The 21,329-nt window shown below is 43.9% G+C and overlaps 1 protein-coding gene across 3 annotated transcripts in view; it reads left to right on the top strand.

Annotated features, from left to right (window-relative positions):
• Positions 1-21,329, top strand: part of LOC120931860 (ankyrin repeat domain-containing protein 26-like) — a 138,271-nt gene that overhangs the window by 79,833 nt on the left and 37,109 nt on the right. For all 3 annotated transcript variants that reach the window (XM_040343752.1, XM_040343753.1, XM_040343751.1), the window contains 7 exons: positions 2,752-2,881; positions 6,150-6,363; positions 7,668-7,851; positions 8,313-8,453; positions 11,063-12,034; positions 18,160-18,312; positions 18,426-18,601. In XM_040343752.1, the coding sequence (XP_040199686.1) occupies positions 2,752-2,881; positions 6,150-6,363; positions 7,668-7,851; positions 8,313-8,453; positions 11,063-12,034; positions 18,160-18,312; positions 18,426-18,601 (1,970 nt within the window). The remainder of the gene's footprint in view (positions 1-2,751; positions 2,882-6,149; positions 6,364-7,667; positions 7,852-8,312; positions 8,454-11,062; positions 12,035-18,159; positions 18,313-18,425; positions 18,602-21,329) is intronic.

Genomic DNA, 21,329 nt, shown 5'->3' on the forward strand with positions numbered 1-21,329 from the left:
GAATCCAGCTCTAGAGAGTACCCTCTGGCAATGATGTCTGTTACCCAGGAGTCTGATGATGTCTTTTGCCAGATCTGAGAAAAAAACCTCAGCCTGCCTCCCACTGGAGGAGAGGCGCTGATGGCGTCAAGCTTCCTTGGGCTTGTTGAAGGGCTGCTTTTTGGCTGTCGCTGAATCCTGCTTCTTCTTATAGAAAGGTCTTCTGCCCCGAAAGGAATAACTCCTTTTCGGGGAGTATCTGGATCTTCCGTAAAACGGCTTACTAGGCCTCTTCCTCTCCACAGGAAAGGTAGCATCTTTCTCCTCGTTGTAAGATTTGAGGATATCTTTCAAATGAGGACCAAACATGGATGAAGGATGGAAAGGCATGTTGACAAAACTGAACTTTGATGATAAGTCACCCGTCCATTGCTTTATCCAAAGCGCCCTCCTGGTCGCGTTGGATAAAGCGAGGGATCTGGATGAAAACTTTAGAACGTCCACAGGGGCATCACATAAGAATTCTGCAGCAGACTTCATTATGTTAATATCTTTCAATAAAGAGTCTCTAGGCACCCCTTCTTCTATATCTAGAGACAATTGACTCAGCCAGACCCTTAGAGCTCTCGCTACCGGAATTGAGGAAGCTGCAATTTTTGAGGTGGAGGCTGCGGCTAGGTAACTTTTTTTTGGCTAAGCTATCTGCCTTGCGTTCTAAAGGGTCAGATAATTTGGAGGATTCATCTGAGGGAAACAGAGACTTCCTAACCATCCGGGCAGCCGCCAGATCGAGCTTGGGTGGGTTTTCCCATTCGGATGAAACTTTAGGATCCAACCTGTAAGAAGATTTAAAGCGGGCCCCCGCATCAGTTTTCCTGTCAGCGTTGGGCCAGTCCTTTTTAAACCAATCACTAAGAATGGGGTGAAAAGGAAATCTCATCTCCGGAACCTGAGGAAAATAATATAGTTGATCCTTCTTCGGCCTGGCCGATACGTCTTTGGAGGATTCTATAGTGTCCTTTACTGCCGACAGTAACTTAGGAACCTTATCCTTATGTAACAGATACAAATCGTCATCCAGATCCTCAAACAGAATTTCCTGATACGAAGAGGAAGCGGTACATTCCCCTGAGGAGGAGATAGATGCAGCGGGGGAAATATCTCTGGAACTTCTTTTCCTTTTCTTGGGCACCAGAGAGTCCTTAATTTCTTTAAATGTATTGGACATTTCCCCTTTAAACCATGCTAGAAATGAATTGGCACCATCAGGTTGATTTAAACAAGATACACAGGTGTTATCTGTATATGATTCTGGCATGGGCTGGTCACATTTGTTGCACAAGGTATGTTTGGACTTTCTCCTGACTTTTCCAGAGGATGCCATCTGGGAAAAAAGATGAGACAGAGAGAAAGTCCCCCCTTTAAAGTAAATGACTTCCACATTTTAATACCAAAAGGGCAATATAAGAATATGCTCCCACCTCTGACCGGCCGAGGAATCTGCTGCCTAGGCTGAGTGCAGCCATTGCAGACCTCGCCAGTCAGAAATAGTGAGGGGACCCCGACCGGAAGTGACGCTGCAGAGTTTCCCAACCCACAGACCTGGCTGCCCAAATATAGTACAAAACAGTGCACATTTAGTCACAAAAAAATTGGGAATAATGATATATAATACCGCCGCACTGGCGCTTACATTCGTCCCTCCGGTCCTGGACGCGAACTCCGGAACTCCCGGAAGTGCGTCATCGGTGTGCGCGGTCCGCTGCGGCCACTTCCGGCCTATGGAGCGCAAACATCCCCGGTACCCATGTAGCCGTCGCAGAACGGGGATGCATGGCGGCTTCACCGGGATCAATTCCACTGCTGCCGGACCAGGGGATGACGGGGTGCAGGCTGAGGGACCGGAGGTAGCACCCGGTATACGGCCGCCCCATAGCTCAAGAACCCAGAAGCACCGGGGGTGAGCACTTGCCTCACGACTTCTTCATCTCTTCAAGGTAGGAAGAAAGAAAAAAATACGTGTGTCTGTGTTCTTGGGGGCGGTTTATAGGCTCAGGACAGGTGGACTCACTGCAGTTAATTAATTGATTTAACTTGTCTCACTGCTAGTTTAGTTCTTTCTTCCTTTAGGGGTTAGAAGAAAGCTTAACCCATTGTGTGCCGCCGTAGGACGACCAGGAAAATTCCTGTTTTTACCATTGTCTCTTTATTTGTCCTCTTTCCTGTCCCCAATCTATTTTTTCTCCCCCGGTCTCAACCGGTTTGTGGGGGTCCCTTTAGCTGGCTGTTGAGGAGACAGCTTTGTTTGTGCGCATTCCCAAATGGTGCTGTGTGCATCTATGGGTGTACACAAGGTTCCCAGCAAAGCATGCCCCTGTTCCCTCCTCCCAGGAGTTTGACTGGCGGCAGCAGGAGCTTATCACTGTGCTCCCTTCCGTACCCTTCTCTGCAATCCAGAAGATCAGGGAAGTGATGCAGGGAGGTAGTGGTGGTGAGCATGGATCACAGGTCCAAAAATAAGTGGCACTGGGGTGTTTTTTACCCTAATGAAAGAATGCATTATGGTAAAAAAAATAGCCTAGAATTTAGTACCATTTTAAAGAGAGGAAAATATGATTTTTTAATTAAATTCAACATACATACATACTTACTTACTTACTTACTTACTTACATACATACATACATACATACATACATAAAACTTACCTTGTAAACATGTAAAAAATGTAAGAAGTTGAATTGCACAATCTAAATGTATTTTTCTCTCTTTAGGACAATGATGACGAGGATATGGATGACTTTTCACAATCATCAGGCTCAGTAACTGAAGAATATGAAGTCCCTACCTCTGCATTTAGAAATGCCATGCTGTTGATTGAGCAACTTAATCTCGAAGGCCAAGGTAATTAAAGAGTGACCCCTAAACAATGATGTAATAGTTGTAGAAAGCTGTACTTGTAGTAAATTTTCCTTTTAACCACTTCAGATCCGTAGGACGTCCTGGGACGTCCTCCACTTTGAGCGGTGATATCTGAATGATGCCTGCAGCTGCAGGCATCATTCAGATATCGCCGTCTTCAGCTGGTGATTCTGTGCACCAGAAGAACGATCAAAGCGGCGGTTCCGCCGCTCGATCGTTCTTCTAGACAGCGGGAGGTGACGTCCCGCCGCCATCCGGTGCTTCTCCGGGCTCTCCAGTGCCATCGGGGGCCTGGAGAGCGAATCGGCCGGCGCTCGTTGGTGAACCATAGAGATGACTGGTGACCAGACGGTCACAGTCATCTCTATGACCGTCGGAGGGCCGGGCGCGACGTTATGATGTCACGCCCGGTACCCGGAAGTCAACAAAGCCGCTATCGCGGCTGTCGGCATATAATCGGTGACATTTTTTTCACTGATTTCATGCTTGTAAGCCTGTAGGAGAGATGTGGGGTCTTATTGACCCCACATCTCTCCATAAAGAGGACCTGTCACACCGATTCCTATTACAAGGGATGTTTACATTCCTTGTAATAGGAATAAAAGTGATCAAAAAAAAAAAAATGTCAAAAAAAGTGTAAAAATAAAAAAATGAAGTAAAAAAAAAATGTAAAACGCCCCTGTCCCGGTCGCTTGCGTGCAGAAGCGAACGCGCATGCAAGTCCCGCCCACATATGTAAACACCGTTTACCACATGTGAGGTATCATCGCGTGCGTTAGAGCGTGTGCAACAATTCTAGCACTAGACCTATTCTGTAACTCAAAAATAGTAACCTGTAAAAAAAAATAAAGCGTTGCCTATGGAGATTTTTAAGTACCGAAGTTTGGCGCCATTCCATGAGTGTGCGCAATTTTAAAGCGTGACATGTTAGGTATCTATTTACTTGGCGTAACATCGTCTTTCACATTATACAAAAAAATTGGGCTAACTTTACTGTTTTGTTATTTTTTAATTCATGAAACTGTTTTTTCCCTAAAAAAAGGCGTTTGAAAAATTATTGTGCAAATACCATGCGAGAAAAAAAGTTGCAATGACCGCCATTTTATTCCCTAGGGTGTCTGCTAAAAAAAAATATATAATGTTTGGGGGTTCTGATTAATTTTCTAGCAAAAAAATTGTGATTTTTTTACATAAAGGAGAAAAGTGCCAAAATAGGCCCGGTAACGAAGTGGTTAATTACATGCAGCTTCTACTGACAATTATAAATGTTGCATAATCTGCCTTCTTATCTGCAGCAGGCTGTAAATGGCAGTTGGCCTTATATGCATGATCCAGCCTCAATCGTTCTACAAACATGCAGGTTTGCATTAGATGAACTTCAATATTTATGGCTATATAGAGAGGAGGGCTGGTACTGCAGGCAGGTTTCCCATCCGGTACCTTTTACACTTAGGGCCAGTTCACACCAGATGCAGTTCCGTACAATTTTGTGCGCATTTTTTTCTGCACTAAAAATGCATGCACAGTGTTTTCCATGTATTCCAATGGCTCTTGTTGGCTCTAGTTCACACAATGCAGTCAGTTTCCGGTTCAGAAACTGACTGCATGGTGTGAACTAGAGCCATAGGAATACATGGAAAACACTGTGCATGCATTTTGTGCAGAAAAAATGCACACAAAATTGTATGGAACTGCGTCTGGTGTGAACTGGCCCTTAAAGCAGAACTATGGACAAAACCAAAATTATATATGTGCCACAATCTTTCACTAGCATTAACGAAGTCCACTGTGTTTGTAAAGTTTTTTGTATATCTGTTGATCACCCAGTAGGGAAATTGATTTTCCACTTTTATCTGAATGATAACACTGTTCATTTTTACAGTATTTATTTTTTTAAATAACAAACAGGTTATACTTGCCTGCTCTGTGCAATGGTTTTCCACAGAGCAGCCTCGATCCTCCTCTTCTGGGATCCCCTGTCGGCGCTCCTTGCGCCTTTTGCGTCCTGAGTGTCCCCATAGCAAGCTACTTGCTATGGGGGCACTCATGCGGGCTTGATCTCGAGCTGCATTGTGTGTTTGACACACACAGTGCGACTTGGCCCAGCCCCCCACTCGCTCATCACTGGATTTGCTTGAGAGCAGCAGAGAATGCAATAAGGAAAAAAAAAACTTTAGCCTTTATGACAACTTTAAGCCACTAAAAAATTCAAGCACAACTCCGGGTAACTGATTTTAGCAATTTTTCTGCTTTTAAAAAAGATTGAAACCATTTGAATAAATGCTGTTTATTGTAAGTACCCTTGGCAGTGTTATATGGTTTGCCCTAACACCTGTAGCTAATAATTTTGCTAGACAGCTTCGTTTTAACGTGTGCAAAATGTTATTGTTAAATTGCTCAAGAGGTGAAGTGGTTAACTTGTAGAATTTTTCCAGCATGGGCTGGTGTAGGATAAATGCACCCCTAAGTAGACCTGCCTTTTAATTGCATCCGTAAAGCCCAACTGGATTCCATGTTCCCCCTCTATTGTTTAGCCACTTGCCTACTGGGCACTTTTACCTCTTTTCTGCCCAGGCCGATTTTAAGCTTTCAGTGCTGTCGCATTTTCAATGACAATTGCATGCTGCATGCTGCACTGTACCCAAACAACATTTTTATGATTTTTTCTTTTAAGACCGGTAGAGCTTTCTTTTGGTGGTTTTTAATCACCATTGGGTTTTTTATTTTTTGCTAAACAAATGAAAGACTGACAATTTTGGGGAACATTTTTTTTTTTGTTGTTTCTGCAAATCAGTATTTTTTTCCTTCGCTGATGAGGCTGCACTGATCGGCAGCATTGATGGGCACTGATAAACGGCATTGATAGGCAGCACTGGTGGGGCTGCACTGATGATAGGTGTAGATGTTCCCTGTGTGGATTTGCCGGTTATTGGCTCTCCTCTCGCGCTGTCAGTGTGAGAAGAATGCCGATAACCAGCAAATCCTGTTTACCCTGTGATCAACTGTGCTTGACACAGCGATCACTGATGCCTGCAGATGCCCGCGACAAGGGGCATCATATGATGTCCTCCCAGCAATGTGCAGCTGTGCTGTAGCCATCCTTTGGCAGTGGCGCGGTCGTGAAGAGGTTAAGTATAATGCAAACCTAATAATGGTTGGCAGATCCGTTGTGTTTTTTTTCCAGATAATCCTGAGTTAATTAATAACCACTTTTTGTTTTTATGTTTTTGTTTTCTATTTTATGGCTCAGATTCTGTGAATGTGTTGAAAATGCAAAATATTATTCATGAATATGAACGGGTAATAGAAAAAGAAAACCAACGGCATGTATTACTGGCCCAAGAAGTTAAAAAACTGCGTGAAGAACGAAAAGAAATACAGCAAATGACAGAGAAAAACAGAGAGCTCAAGTCTTTGTTGGAATACAACAAAGTGGAATGGGACAGCGATATAAGCAGCTTAAGGTGAGAACATTACTGGGTGACATTTTCTGAACATTTATTGCAGGTGGAGGTAATGCTGGGCCGTCAACAGTATAGGTACAGGTCAGCCATTTTATGCCCTAACCATGCCTGGCTCATGAGTACCTGTACATACTGTAGAATGTGGATTACTGTAGTACTGTAGACATTAACACTTCCCAACCACTGACTACCAGACTATGGCAGGTTGAAGGGTTGCTAGGATACATCTAAGGCCCCGTACAGACGACCAAACATGTCTGCTGAAACAGGTCCGCGGACCAGTTTCAGCAGACATGTTCGGTCGTCTGTACAGCCGAGCGGACAGGATTCCAGCAAACATTTGCCCGCCGGGCCTTTTTCGAGCGGGCAAATATTTCTAAACATGTTTAGAAACCGCCCGCTGGAATCCTGTCCGTCGGACATGTTCGGTCGTCTGTACAGACCTACCGTACATGTCCGAGCGGCCGCCATCCCTCGCATGCGTCGAATGACTTGGACGCATGCGTGGAAGCATTGAACTGGCAGGGCCGCGGCCTCGTCGCCGTGTATCGAGTACGCACGGATTTCTGAATGATGGTGTGTACAGCCATCATACAGAAATCTCCGGGCAGACATGTATGCGGACCGTTTTCATCGTACATGTTTGCCTGTGTGTACAAGGCCTAAGATGTCTGAATGTATGAATGAGGAAGGGGGGGGGGGGTTCATTCTAAAAGTTTGCTTGTTCTTCTTTTTTTTTTTTTTTTTTTTAAGAAAATTACTGTTATTTAAAAAAAAAAAAGATTAACCTGTTAGCTGCGTAATAGATAAATAGACAAAAAAGCAATAGCATGTAAATCTGTAAATTCGGATTATGTATCCTTACTTGGAGAGACCATAAGGCTGGTGTTCTAAATTGTCACAGACTTCAACTTTACTGTCTGGAGACAGTATTTGTATATTCTTTAGTTCTTATAAATAAGCCTCCTCCTCGATTTATTGATTTTTTTTTATTAACCTTTTTTTATTAACCTTTTTGTATGTCCTTATTTATAATTAATATCTCTAGTTGCTTTCAACAGTGTTTGGGACTAACCCCATGGAGGATGTATTTTAATAGCTGTATCCCCACACCTAGATGCACATACCTTGCTGTATATTGTGTGTAAAATGTACTATGCAATGTACAGCACAGGATCAAAGTCTAGCTCTTCTTTTTAGATAGATGGGACAGAAAACAAACGATGGGTCCTATAAGATTCCTATTACAGTAATAATTTGTGCACAGAACATTCTATTAAAGTATCTTGTACCTATTGTGGTAGGTCTTCTCTCAAACAAGAAGAAGAAAAGAGAAAGAGTGCAGAAATGCTACATGACATGAGCAAAGAACAGTTCCGAAGGAAGGAGGAACAGTGCCGCCATGAAATAGAAGAAAAGCAACAGCTGGAACTAACATTAAGAAATCTAGAGCTTGAAATGAGAAGTCTGAGGAACAGCATGAAACAGGTACAAATCCATGGGACACTTTGAATTTATCGCAACTGGAGCAGAAAGAACCTGAAGCAGATATGCATGGCAACCAATCCACTTCTAACTTCCAGTTTCAAAGCTTAACTGAACAAGCTGAAAATATAAGCTGATTGGTTGACATGCAAAGCTGCTCTTTTATTGATAAATGTCAATCTAAAGTTTTATATTTAATTTTTTTTTCTACTGCTAATATAGTGTATAGTGGTTATATTATTGTTTTGCTATTTAGGCTCTATAAGTATCCATGGTGCCTAATAGCTTTGTAACTACATCTGTGTCTGGACAAGCACAGCCTGTGGAATATCACTCTGTTTAGAGTTTTACAAAGTTGGTAGCTTTATCTGTCTTTTGGAATCGCATTTGTTTTGGGAATAAAGTTAGATGTTTTCTAAAAACAAATGACTATTACAAAAAACTGCACCTGCTTATTTTGTCAGGTTGAAGAAGAACGCAATGAATCTCAACGACTACACACACAAGAGCATAATGCCAGATTACTTCAAGAAGAAGCTCTTAATAACTTGAGGAGAAGGAATGAAGAGGAGGATAACAAAAAAAGGCTCGCTAAAAGTGTTGAGGTATGCAGCTTAGACTGGTACTCACTAATTGCAAGGAAAATTATTACTATGTTCCCTAATTGTCTACAGTTTTGATCCTCCTGTCGAGGGCTAGCACAATATTTCCGAACACCTAAATTGTAATAGTGATGGAGTCAAAGCGAGAAAGGAGTCCTGTACCACGCTGGCAATTATTTCCTGTATGCCAGTCTGCTAGAGATATGCCCCCCCCCCCCCCCCTCAGTTGATGCTCTAAATATAGTAAAGGCTCTGCTATCCTCAGAAAGGCCAGAAAACATGGTCAAGGTGGTCAGAGTTCAAACATTCCATGGTATTTGCGGAGTTAATGGGTGCATAGGGCATAGGACTTTGTAAGATTTTTTAGACTTTCAGGGCTGGACACAACTTAAGAAAGTAATAAGATAGAAAATAAGAATGATTAGAAGATACTGAAAGGTAACTGGAGGTACAGGGGGAGGGGAGGGGGGGGGGTTTGGTAGAGGGGTCACGAAGGCATAAAAGTGTTAAAAAAAAAAAAAATTTGTAAGCAATGTATATACTTGTTCCTTGTGGATTTGGAAAAAAAGGGAAAGAAGAAAAGAAAAAAAAAAAAATTCCACTTATAAAAACTTCCACATATGATGCGAAACCAGAAGGAGACATGGTGGGCAAATGAATGGCGGTAAAGCCTCGCCACCTTCCCCCGGTAAATGGTTATGTCTGAAGTGGAAAAAAAAAAAGGCCAAAACGAGATTGAACCTTTTTATATACCAAGACAAGTACTGGTTTTATCATTTTATATCATAATTTCACAGTACAGGACACAAGAATTAATAGACCATGGGTTTTATGCCACTACCTTCAGGTGATTGGATGCTGGCAAAAGCTTTTCTGGGAACCGCCTCCCAGTGTATCCATATTACTAGTGTCCTTAGGCGATGGACCTTCTCTCCTGTTGGAGAATTTGTTTCTTTTTTTTGCACTGGCTATCCTTTTCTTACTTGTCTGACACTTCTATCGAGACCTGACTGATTATTGACTTATGGCTCATTAGCAGTTTCCACGTCGGTTACCCTTGTACCCTTGTGTACATTTTGGGAACTGCAGCAGGGCCAGCCTGTAATATTCGCTTTGGGCACTGGATCTTGCGTTGGTCGTTGCATCATGTACCGAGGTGATTGCCAGAGTTGGCCACAGGTCCAGGGCTGTGGTCCATTTCTATGGCACCCAGACTTTGAAGAACCACTCATTCGTCTTCCCACAGTAAACATGCAGGTTCCAAGGACCTGAAGACCAGTGAAGAACTGGCCTGGGTGAGGATGGCATTGGCTCCTTGGACAGGTGATTGTTTTTTTATTAAAAGTCGGCAGCTACAATATTTGTAGCTGCTGACTGTTAATTTTTTTTCATACAGCCTGAAGATCATCTTTTAAAGCCTTGTACACACAATGAGATTATCAGGCAAATGATCGTCTGTGGTTTTATTTTTTTATTTTTTTTGCATGCTACCCTTATATCAGAGGTTACTAATGAAAATTGTATGATCTGGTATCGTATGGGAAGTTTTCATGTTTGTTCCCTACAGTAAAACTTTGGGTTGCGAGCATAATTCGTTTCCAGAAACATGCTTGTAATCCAAAGCACTTGTATACCAAAGCATTTTTTTACAGGGTATAAAAGAGAAGAGAGGCACCTCTAAGTGTAGCAATAAGTTGATAAATGTTGTACCTTCATTAAATGTAACCATATTGCTACACTTAGAGGCTCTCCTCTCCTTTTTTTATACTCAGTTGTGACATGACACTACTCTTATATCAACACATCGCTTGTATATCAAGGCAAAATGTATTAAACATTTTGCTTGTCTTGCAAAATTCTCTCAAACCAAGTTACTCTCAAACCAAGGTTTTACTGTATGTACTAATGATCAGATTATCGTGCGATCACTTCCAAAGTGGTATTTTTTGTAAGATTTTCTGATCATGGGTACGGTCCTAACATCATGTACTGTACAATTTAAGATTAGGAAGTGTGATATATCTTTAAATGTCATATCTTTTAGTACAGTTCAGGACACAGGTCCCTCCCCTATGTCTTTGGTAATCTTGCTGCTTGCTAAAATACTAGAGCCTCAAGGAATGGGAGGTGCTATATGGGTACACTGGGAGGCAGTTCCCAGCAAAGCTTTTGCCAGTGTCCAAACACCTGAAGTTCAAAGGAATACAACCTATGGTTTGAGAATCCACTCGTTTGTCCTGTCCTGTCCTCCAAGTTGAGGTACAATAAAATTCCGAAGTACAGCTACATTCCTTTTTTTCTGCATAGGTTGGGAAGGTGCAAGTTTTCTAGTGAAAGTCAATTTATTCTTTTCAAACTTTTTTAAATGTTATTATTGTGCACCTGTTATACTGTGGTAACGGTAAAAGAAATTACAGTGATCACTTTACAAGGGTATTACATGTTGGATGGGAATTGCATGTTCAGATCCTATTTCCTACATTACCTACCTGCCATCTACATTGCTTTAAGAGCAGTCACTGCTGATAAAGTGCCAACAAAATCAATTGCATCTATTTTCTGGCTTGCACGACCTAAAATCTTGTTGGCTAACCTAATTATTAATTTATTAGCAGGTACAAGGAGAACCCTCTGAGACTAATGTAAAGGTGAAAGACTTAACCCAGAAAAACATAACCCTAGAAGAGGAAATCTATGTGCTTAAACAAGAGCTGGAGCAAGTACGATCCCGTTATCAAGAAGAAGAGAGCAGATATTTGGATGAAAATGAATGCTTGAAGGAAAAGAATGATGATCTAAGGAAAGATCTTAAAGTAAACGAGGAAACCTTAACCCAAACTGTAATCCAATGCAACGCTCAGCTTAATGCACTAAAGACCGAGACAAACCTACTATGTTCAAAGTTAGAGCATGAAAAGCAGGGAAAAGAAAGATTGGAAACTGAACTAGAGTCAGTCCGTTCGCGGTTGAACTCTGCCCTACAGGATCTAGAACGAAGCCAGATTTCAAAAACCGATGCAGAACGCACCTTGCAAAGAGAGCGTGATGACTGGTTACGATCCAAAGACAAACTCAATCACGATCTCTCAAGCCTTCGTGAAAGCCACAACAACTTGTCCCAGCAGCTTAGCAGAGCTGAGGCTAAATCAAACACTTTTGAAAATGACCTTCATAGAACTGGCTTATCTCTACAAGAGAAAACTCTCCTCTTTGAGAGTTCTCAGAGGGACCTGAAAGAAGCGCAGAACAGAATAAAAGACCTTGAACGATCAGTTCAAGTGGAAAAAGACCAAACCAACAAAAGCAGTATAAAACAAGAGACAATGCAGGAGAGACTGGCCCAGATTACTAGTGAGAACATGCAGCTCCGCCAACAGCTAGAGGAAGCACAAAATAAAGGCATTATCAAGGAAAAAGCTGTCTGCGATGTACAAGACAGATTTACAGATATATTCAGCAAGCTGCGAACTGACACAGAAAGACAAGTTCAGATAGTCGAAGAGAGAAACAAGGACTTGATCAATAAGTCTAACGAGCTTAGAGAACAAATTTATAGGCTGGAGACTGAAAAAGTTGAGCGGGAGGTAGGCATTTATTCAATAATATTATGTATGCTTTAACTGTATTCATTCAAAATAAGCCATCAGCATGGATAGTTGTGTTGAATATATAGTTTATACTATACTTTATTATGTGTTTATCTTAAAGCTGAATGTCAGGAAAAAATGGCTAACTACACAGTTAAAACACACATGGGTGCTGCTTACCTGCAAAATGATTTGCATTTCTGTCTACTCGGTCCTGATGTTTACACATCCCTGCCAGACAGCAGAGCCAAGCTGGTAACCTGACTTTTCACTACTGCCAATACCGCAACACAGCCTGGTCAGCTCCTCGGCCTCTACTGGACAGTTAAGGAGACTAATTGGGTCTTCTCTCTGCTCTCTCCTCTTGTCGGAATGTTCCCTATCGGCACATAAATGCTGATGTAAATGCAAAAGTTAGAAATTCCCATCATTATGCTTGTTCTAGGTCATTGACCAAAAGTAAATGAAGAGATGGCATCAGAATGAGAGCCAGGCAATTAACATTCTAAAAGGGCTGCTTACATGTTTCTCTTAATAAAGATATTAAGTAGTCTAAGAATTTTTAATTGCTATAAAGATACAACACCAAAGATAAAACGGCACATAATGTATGCTTCTTTATTCTACATCCCAGGACACAGGGTATTTTCATCTGCATTATGTTGGGTATTTGCTGCCACCTTTTGGGGATTGGACACTGGCCAAAAAAGACAGGAAGTCCCCTTCCAGGCATACACCCCTCCTTGTTAGGCAAGGATTCTGTTTTATTTTAATTTTTTTTCTAGCCACTTAGGTGATGGTTATTTTGGTGCGGTTCTCTTTACGAAAACATAACTAGCTTCCCAACGGTTCCCAGGCTCCAAGCCCAAAGCCTAATACCAGTTTAAGGTTTGTAGCATACATAATTCATCAAGGAGGCATTACAAGTGGGGCAGCCAAGGAGGGAGTAGATCTTCTCCGCTCTTGGGTAGAACTCCACTCCTGCGCTATCTGCCTTCCATTTTCTAGATCTAGAGAACTGGCAGGTAGATTTCCTCAGCCATCAACAGCGGTCTCCAGGGAAGTGGGCTCTTCACCTGGAGGTGTTTGAGGTGTTCTGCCGAAGGCGGAAACCCTGGATGTGGTTTCACCCTAGCAAATATGTGGTTGGCTGCATCCTGATGTTATCTCCAGTCTGGCATTGGGACTAGCCTTAAAGCCAAACTGCAGGTTTTGGTGAATTTTATGTAGTTCATTTGGACATAACTGGCCTAAACAAACAATTTCCTTCACTAACATATGCAGCGACTGTCAGTGTTGTATGAGCTACATGTAACCTCAGCTACATACAAATTTGAGTTGGGCTGAGTACTGGAAGCACAGAAAAGATTAGTATTTTCTGAATAAATACAAAGCTTCCTCTGATTGGCTTGAGGCGGACATCGTGACATCACCCATCCACCCTGTTCCTTGCGGGGATAACAGGCACAGCTTATGGAAATGATGACTAAATAACTGTTCCTGTTATGCCCTGAGGCTTTGTTGGCTGGTTTTGGGTGGTTCAGGTGTGCATCCTCTTGGGCACACATTACATATATATGTTTTTAATTGGCTGGTTTACCCTGGATGTTCTATTGTAAAGTAGACATACCCCATTAATCTCCTGAGGAAGTGGCATAGGTAGTCAATGAAACATGTCTAGAAGAATTCTTTCCCCCCACCCCTGATATGGCAAATTTGGGGATGTTCATGTTAAATGTCTGCAATCTATAGTTCAGTGTAGGAGGAGAAAATAAATAGAAGGGTTGCAATAAACCCCGGTTAGGTGATAACCATGTCTGTGCCAGCTCTAATATTTTAAAGCAGAATATTTAAAACTTTAAATTGTACTATTATAATTAGAGGTCGACCGATATATCGGCCGGCCGATATATCGGGCCGATATTCAGTCATTTTGGAGAAATCGGCATCGGCCGATTATTATCCAAATGTGGCCGATATTTAGCAGATCTGCATCAGCAGAGTGTGGAGAAGGAAGGAGGAACATGGGGTTCCCCCTCCCTTCTCCACACTGTCTGCAGAGCAGTGCCGTGTGTAGAATGGAGCTGTCGGACTGATGTCGGGGTGGGCGGGACCCGGGGTGGGCGGGACTCAGCTGTCCAACACCAGCCAATGGGATGAGATCATTGGCTGGATAGCTGCTGGGTCCCGCCCACCCCGGGTCCCGCCCACCTCCAACATCACGATGAATCTGAGCTCCTCTCTCTCTCTCTCTCTCTCTGCTCTCACAGTTTCACAGCACATAATGTAGCTGAATGTGTGAAACTCTCTCTTCATACAGTTTCACAACTGCTGCAGAGAGAAAGAGGAGCTCAGATTCGTTGCGATGTTGAAGGTGGGCGGGACTCAGCAGCTATCCAGCCAATGATCTCATCCCATTGGCTGGTGGACAGCTGAGCCCCACCCAACCCGGGTCCCGCCCACCTTCAACATCGCAATGAATCTGAGCTCCTCTTTCTGCTCTCTGCAGCACCATGTGAAACTGTATAGAGAGTTTCACACATTATCCGCTACATTATGTGCTGTGAAACCTGCCAGTGCCATCTGCTAATGCCAATGCCATCCAGTGCCACCTGCCAATGCCATCCAGTGCCACCTGCCAATGCCATGCCAACTAGTGCCACCTGCCAATGCCATCCAGTGCCATCTGTTAATGCCATCCAGTGCCACCTGCCAGTGGCAACGCCATCCAGTGCCACCTGCCAGTGGCAACGCCATCCAGTGCCACCTGCTAATGCCATCTAGTGCCATCCAGTGCCACCTGCCAATGCCATCCAGTGCCACCTGCCAATGCCATCCAGTGCCACCTGCCAATGCCACCCAGTGCCACCTGCCAATGCCACCCAGTGCCATCTGCTAGTGCCAACTAGTGCCACCTGCCAATTAGTGCCACCTGCCAGTGCCATCTGCCAGTGCTAACTATTGCCAATTAGTGCCACCTGCCAGTAGCATCCAGTGCCACCTGCCAATGCCATCCAGTGCCACCTGCCAATGCCATGCCAACTAGTGCCACCTGCCAATGCCATCCAGTGCCATCTGTTAATGCCATCCAGTGCCACCTGTCAATGCCATCCAGTGCCACCTGCCAGTGGCAACGCCATCCAGTGCCACCTGCCAGTGGCAACGCCATCCAGTGCCACCTGCCAGTGGCAACGCCATCCAGTGCCACCTGCTAATGCCATCTAGTGCCATCCAGTGCCACCTGCCAATGCCATCCAGTGCCACCTGCCAATGCCATCCAGTGCCACCTGCCAAGGCCATCCAGTGCCACCTGCCAAGGCCATCCAGTGCCATCCAGTGCCACCTGCCAATGCCATCCAGTGCAACCTGCCAATGCCACCCAGTGCCATCTGCTAGTGCCAACTAGTGCCACCTGCCAAGGCCATCCAGTGCCACCTGCCAATTAGTGCCACCTGCCAGTGCCATCTGCCAGTGCTAACTATTGCCAATTAGTGCCACCTGCCAGTAGCATCCAGTGCCACCTGCCAATGCCATCCAGTGCCACCTGCCAATGCCATGCCAACTAGTGCCACCTGCCAATCAGTGCCATCTGCTTTTGCCAATTGGGTCCATCCAGTGCAATCTGCCAGTGCCAATTAGCGTGCCAACTAGTGCCACCTGCCAAGGCCATCCAGTGGCACCTGCCAATTAGTGCCACCTGCCAAAAAATAAAAATCGGCCTAAAATATCGGCCGCAAAAATCGGCCGCAAAAATCTGCATCATATATTGGCCATCGGCCGCCCCAAATTCTAAATATCGGCATCGGTATCGGCCAGAGAAAAACCCATATCGGTCGACCTCTAATTATAATGGTGTGTGTTGGTTCCTTAAACTTCCCAACCAGTGAAGTCATTGGTTGTTAGGACTCCGGCTGCTGGAAGGTTGTAATGGCACACAATTAAAACCTGTGGCGTTGTGTAACTAAAAGGCAGCCTTCAACCACTCGCTGGCTCGTATACAATTTTTCGGCAGCTTTTAGGCATTTTTCCAAGGAATCCCTGAAAAAGCCCAGGGTGTCTGGGCACCCCGGTTAAAAAAGGCTGATCAGTACTACAGTGCCTTAAAGTATTCATACCCCTTGAAATTATCCAAATGTTGTCATGTTTCAACCAAAAACGTGAAATGTATTTTTTGAGGATTTTATGTGACAGACCAACACAAAGTGGCACATTATTGTGAAGTGGAAGGAAAATGATAAATGGTTTCCAAAGGTTTTTTTACAAATATCTTAAAAGTGTGGCATGCATTTGCATTCAGCCCTCCTGAGCCAATACTTTGTAGAACCACCTCTCGCTGCAATTACAGCTGCAAGTCTTTTTGGGGATGTTTCTACCAGTTTTGCACATCTAGAGTGGAATTTTTGCCCATTCTTCTTTGCAAAGTAGCTCATGCTCTGTCAGATTGGATAGAGAGCATCTGTGAACAGCAATTTTCAAGTCTTACCACAGATTCTCAATTGGATTTAGGTCTGGACTTTCACTGGGCAATTCTAACACATGAATATGCTTTGATCTAAACCATTAAATTGTAACTCTGGTTGTATTTTTAGGGTCATTGTCCTGCTGGAAGATGAACCTCTGCCTCAGTCTCAAAACTTTTGCAGACTCTAATGCCTTGTACACACGGTCGGACTTTTGACCGTGCAAAAGTCCGCCGTGAGTCCGACGGAAAGAAAGAGAACAGGTTCTCTATCTATGGTCCGTCGGACTTCCGACAAAAAAAGTCTAATGGAGGCTACACACGGCCGGACTTTCCGAGGGGGGAAAAAAGCCAGTAGGACTTTTTTTCTCAGTCTGGCCGTGTGTACGAAGCATAACAGGTTTTCTTCTAAGATTGCCCTGTATTTGGCTCCATCCATCTTACCATCAACTCTGACCAGCTTCCCTGTCCCTGCTGAGGAAAAGCATCCCCACAACATGTTGCTGCCACCACCAGGTTTCACGGTGGGGATGGTGTGTTCAGGGTGATGTGCAGTGTTAGTTTTCAGCCACACATAGCGCTTTTGCTTTTAGGCCATAAAGTTCAATTTTGGTCTCATCTGACCAGAGTACATTCTTCCACATGTTTGCAGTTTGTGAGAAGCCATGTGGGGGACACAGCAAAAAGGACTTCGAATGGCTTTCTTCTTGCCACTCTTCCATAAAGGCCAGATTTGTGGAGTGCACGACTAATGGATGTGTTCCGGACAGATTCTCCCACCTGAGCTGTGGATCTCTGCAGCTCCTCCAGAGTTGCGATGAGCCTCTTGGCTGCTTCTCTGATTAATGCTCTCCTTGCCCAGCCTGTTAGTTTAGGTGGCAGGTCACGTCTTTGTAGGTTTTCAGTTGTGCCATACTCTTTCCATTTTCAGATGATAGATTGAAGCGCTCCATGAGATATTCAAAGCTTGGGATATTTTTTTATGACCTAACCCTGCTTTAAACTTCTCTACAACTTTATCCCTGACCTGTCTGGTCAGGGATAAAGTTGGCCTTTGTGATGCTGTTTGTTCACTAAGGTTCTCTAACCTCTGAGGACTTCATACTGAGATTCAATTACACACAGGTGGACTCTATGCATGCCACACTTTTTAGATATTTCTTTGTAAAAAGGTTTTAAAACCATTTATTTTCCTTCCACTTCACAATTATGTGCCACTTTGTGTTGGTCTATCACATAGAATCCAAATAAAACACATTTACATTTTTGGTTGTAACCTGACAAAATGTGGAAAATGTCAAGGGGTATGAATACTTTTTCAAGGCACTGTATGTAGTAAGTAAGAAAGAAAGAGAAAAAAAGACGAGAAAGAAATGCAATCAATAGTTTAAAGTGGGCCATTTACAGTATATTGGGCACACACGTCTTTGAAGATTATATAACTAGCAGCCCCAGGCTTCTTCCTCTGTGACATTCTTTATTCCATTAAATTGGACCTCACTATTTTCCCACATATGTGACAAGATACAGGAGTGACACACCTGTTCTGAAAATGTAATGTAATTGGTGCATGTGAAATCTTGCATTCTTTTTGATAACCTGCTGAAAAACTAGGTTTGTTAGTGTAAGCTGGAGATTATTATTTTTTTTTCATCACTTTTAGAGTTCTATAAGACAGCTACAACAGGAGCTTGCTGATGCTTTGAAGAAGTTATCAATGTCTGAGGCGTCACTTGAAGTTATTACACGTTATCGGAATGACTTAGAAGAAGAAAAACAGCACCTTCACAAAGAACTTGAAAGGTTCAGGACAAAGGTATGTAAAAGCTCTATTATGTTCTGATCCGACAATAACATGGATGTATGGATTTCATGATGATCCTTTTAGTCCTTAAGCATGGTTGAGTTTTTGTGTATTTATTTCTGTAGATACAGGATCTAGAAGAACAGTTTCTTCAGTCGGAGAGACGTAACCATCAGTTGAAAAATTTATTGGATGATAAGGAGAGGGAAGTGATTGCAGCATTCCAAAAAGTGCAGGAGCTGTCATCTGCAACAGCTGGCAGTGAGAAGTCAGCCAAGCAACTGGAGGAACACATACAGAAGTAAGCTTTCCGATTTCACTTTCATTACCTATTTTATCATCTAGTCAGTTGCAATGTATTTTAAATATGTATGCAAAGACTAAAGCTGACCATACGCTTAGATAGATATATATATATATATATATATATATATATATATATATATATATATATATATATATATATATATATATATACACACAGCCCTCAAAATTTCCACTCGCCTGCTAGCATTAGGCGAGTGGATTTAAGCTGGGGGCGAGTGATGACAGGGCTGCATGACCAATGTCCCTTCAATCTGTGCCTAAACTTAGAGCCCCGATGCGATTGGCGGCCAAAGAGGAAAGGTGCATGCTCGGGAAAAGTAGTCTGGTGAGCCGCGCACAGGCAGAGCAGTACACAGGTGCTCTCCTTACAATTCTCATTAAGCCATGGGACCTAACAGTATGACCTCTCTGAGCCTGCCCCCCTCCCCCGGGCCCTGACCAATGTAGCTGGAGAGCATAAAGTAATGAGTGAGGTGGAGGATTGCAAAAATTACCACTCCGGGTGTCCCAGGTAGGCAGTGCAGCTCTCACTGAAAGTTACCCTGACATGAGAGTGGCAGCCTTCCAGTTTGTGCAGTTTTCTTCTCCTTGTGCTCTATGTAGGTGTCCAGCAGTTCAGCCTGAGCACTGTGAGCAGACTGGTCTCAATGTGTGCTGTGCGGTGTCAATGTGCGCTGTGCTATGGTGTCAACGACTTTGCAGTTGTGTGTATCTCGGCGCTGGATTGTACTCCCTCCCGCTGTGCTGCAGCTCCTCTCCTCACTGCCAGCCTGAATAAAAGGGGGAAATGGGGACATGCAAGCGTGGAGCCGCACACACAGGCTCCTGATATGAGATGAATAGGAGAGGGAGAGAGAGGATGGATGAATGGGAGTTGCAGAGGAGACAGCAAAAGAATGGGGAAGAGACCCAGTTCTAGTGCCCTGTCCCTCTGATCTGCCCCCAGTGCCCTGTCCCTCTGATCTGCCCCCAGTGCCCTGTCCCTCTGGTCTGCCCCCAGTGCCCTGTCCCATTTTGTTAAAGTTGTTTTTGGTAATATTTAATTGTGTAACTTGATTCTGCATAAAACATTTAACAGTGTCATTCCATGGGATAATCTACGAGGGCGTGTTTAGGGGCGCAATTAGGCATGGAGCAGTGTATGAATTGGGTGGGGCAACTGGTGGCGAGTACCTCTTGAGGCCTGGCTAGTAGCTCAGGGCTTGAAATTTTGAGCCCTGTGTGTGTGTGTGTGTGTGTGTGTGTGTGTGTGTATGTGTATATGTATATATATATATATATATATATATATATATATATATATATATATATATATATATATATATATATATATATATAATTTGGGGGCAGATCCACAAAAGGATTACGCCACAGTATCTATTGATACGCCAGGGTAATTTTGAATTTCCTGCGTCGTATGTTTGTTTGTTTGTTTTGTATCCACAAAACAAGATACGACAGCATCTGGGATCGATCCGACAGGCATACGTCTTAGTACGCTGTCGGATCTTAGATGCAATTTTGACGGCGGCCGCTAGGTGGCGTTTCCGTCGAAATCCGTGTCGAGTATGCAAATTAGCTATTTACGGCGATCCACCAACGTACGTCCGGCCGGCGCATTTTTTTCTCCAGTCGCCTTTCAGGACAACCTTGGAGAGAGCGCAGCTCCGCCTCTTCATTAGGAAACACATGCTAATCTTTAAAAGCCCTCCTCTTCCACCATGGCCTCAGTTATTGTGTTTCCTCCGCCATGGTGGAAGCGCATGCTTGTGGACCAGGGGTGCTGCGCTCTTTCCAAGGTTGGAGGGGTAAGCCTTACCGTATCTGTTTGGTGTGCAGTGGCCATCCCAGGCTCCCCTAAGGGTGGGGGGAGTCCTCCGGAGTCTCCAGCCTCTCCCTGCTCAGTGGAGTGAAGGCTCTACAGGAAGCGGCGCTGAGTGCCCAGGGGTCCGCTGTTTCTGGCTCAGGTGGCCGGGCGGCACACTACCGCATTGGCGGTGTTTATTTTTGAAACGCCGCATGACGGTCCCGGGTCCTGGCGGGCGGGTGACGTCATGCACAGCGGCGTAGTTTCCTGTAGAGGCGTGGCGACGCGTGGTCCACGTCGCCTAGTAACGCAGAGGTCAGGGGACAGGTCTAAGAGCGGCGTCTTCCGGTTCCGGCCGTCTTTGATGACGCGCAGACCCGGGAAAGATTTAAAAATCATTCAGTCCCGGCTGTGTTTCTCTCGGCGATGGAAGAACCTACAGCCATGGCGGAGACAGGCGCCTCAGACGCTGCTCAGGTCTAGGTAGGGGGGTACAGCGGTGCCTCTATCCTTACTATTGGGCTTATGTGGTTTGTTATTTTTCCTCCTTTAGGGAGCCTGTACTGCAGGGTCAGAGGTAACTTCTCTCGGTCCCTGACAGTTTGCACTGGGTGGTGTTTGGTTAGCTGTGGATCTTTTTTTTTTTTTTTATCACATCTTCCTTTCAAAGTGGTGGCGGTTTTTTCCTTGTTTGTAAAAAAACTATTGTTTCTCCAATGGTAAAATACCCTTTTTTGTGTTTTTAGGAGAAACAAAAAACTAAAAAGCCACCAACTCAAAGGAAATGTCCTTCCTGCAAAAACCCTCTTATGCCCCGTACACACCATCACTTTATGTGATGAAAAAAAACGACACTTTCTGTGAAGTAAAAAATGACGTTTTTGAAACTTCAATT

Source organism: Rana temporaria, chromosome 3 (genome assembly GCF_905171775.1).
Source record: "Rana temporaria chromosome 3, aRanTem1.1, whole genome shotgun sequence".
In the NCBI taxonomy this organism is placed as follows: domain Eukaryota; kingdom Metazoa; phylum Chordata; class Amphibia; order Anura; family Ranidae; genus Rana; species Rana temporaria.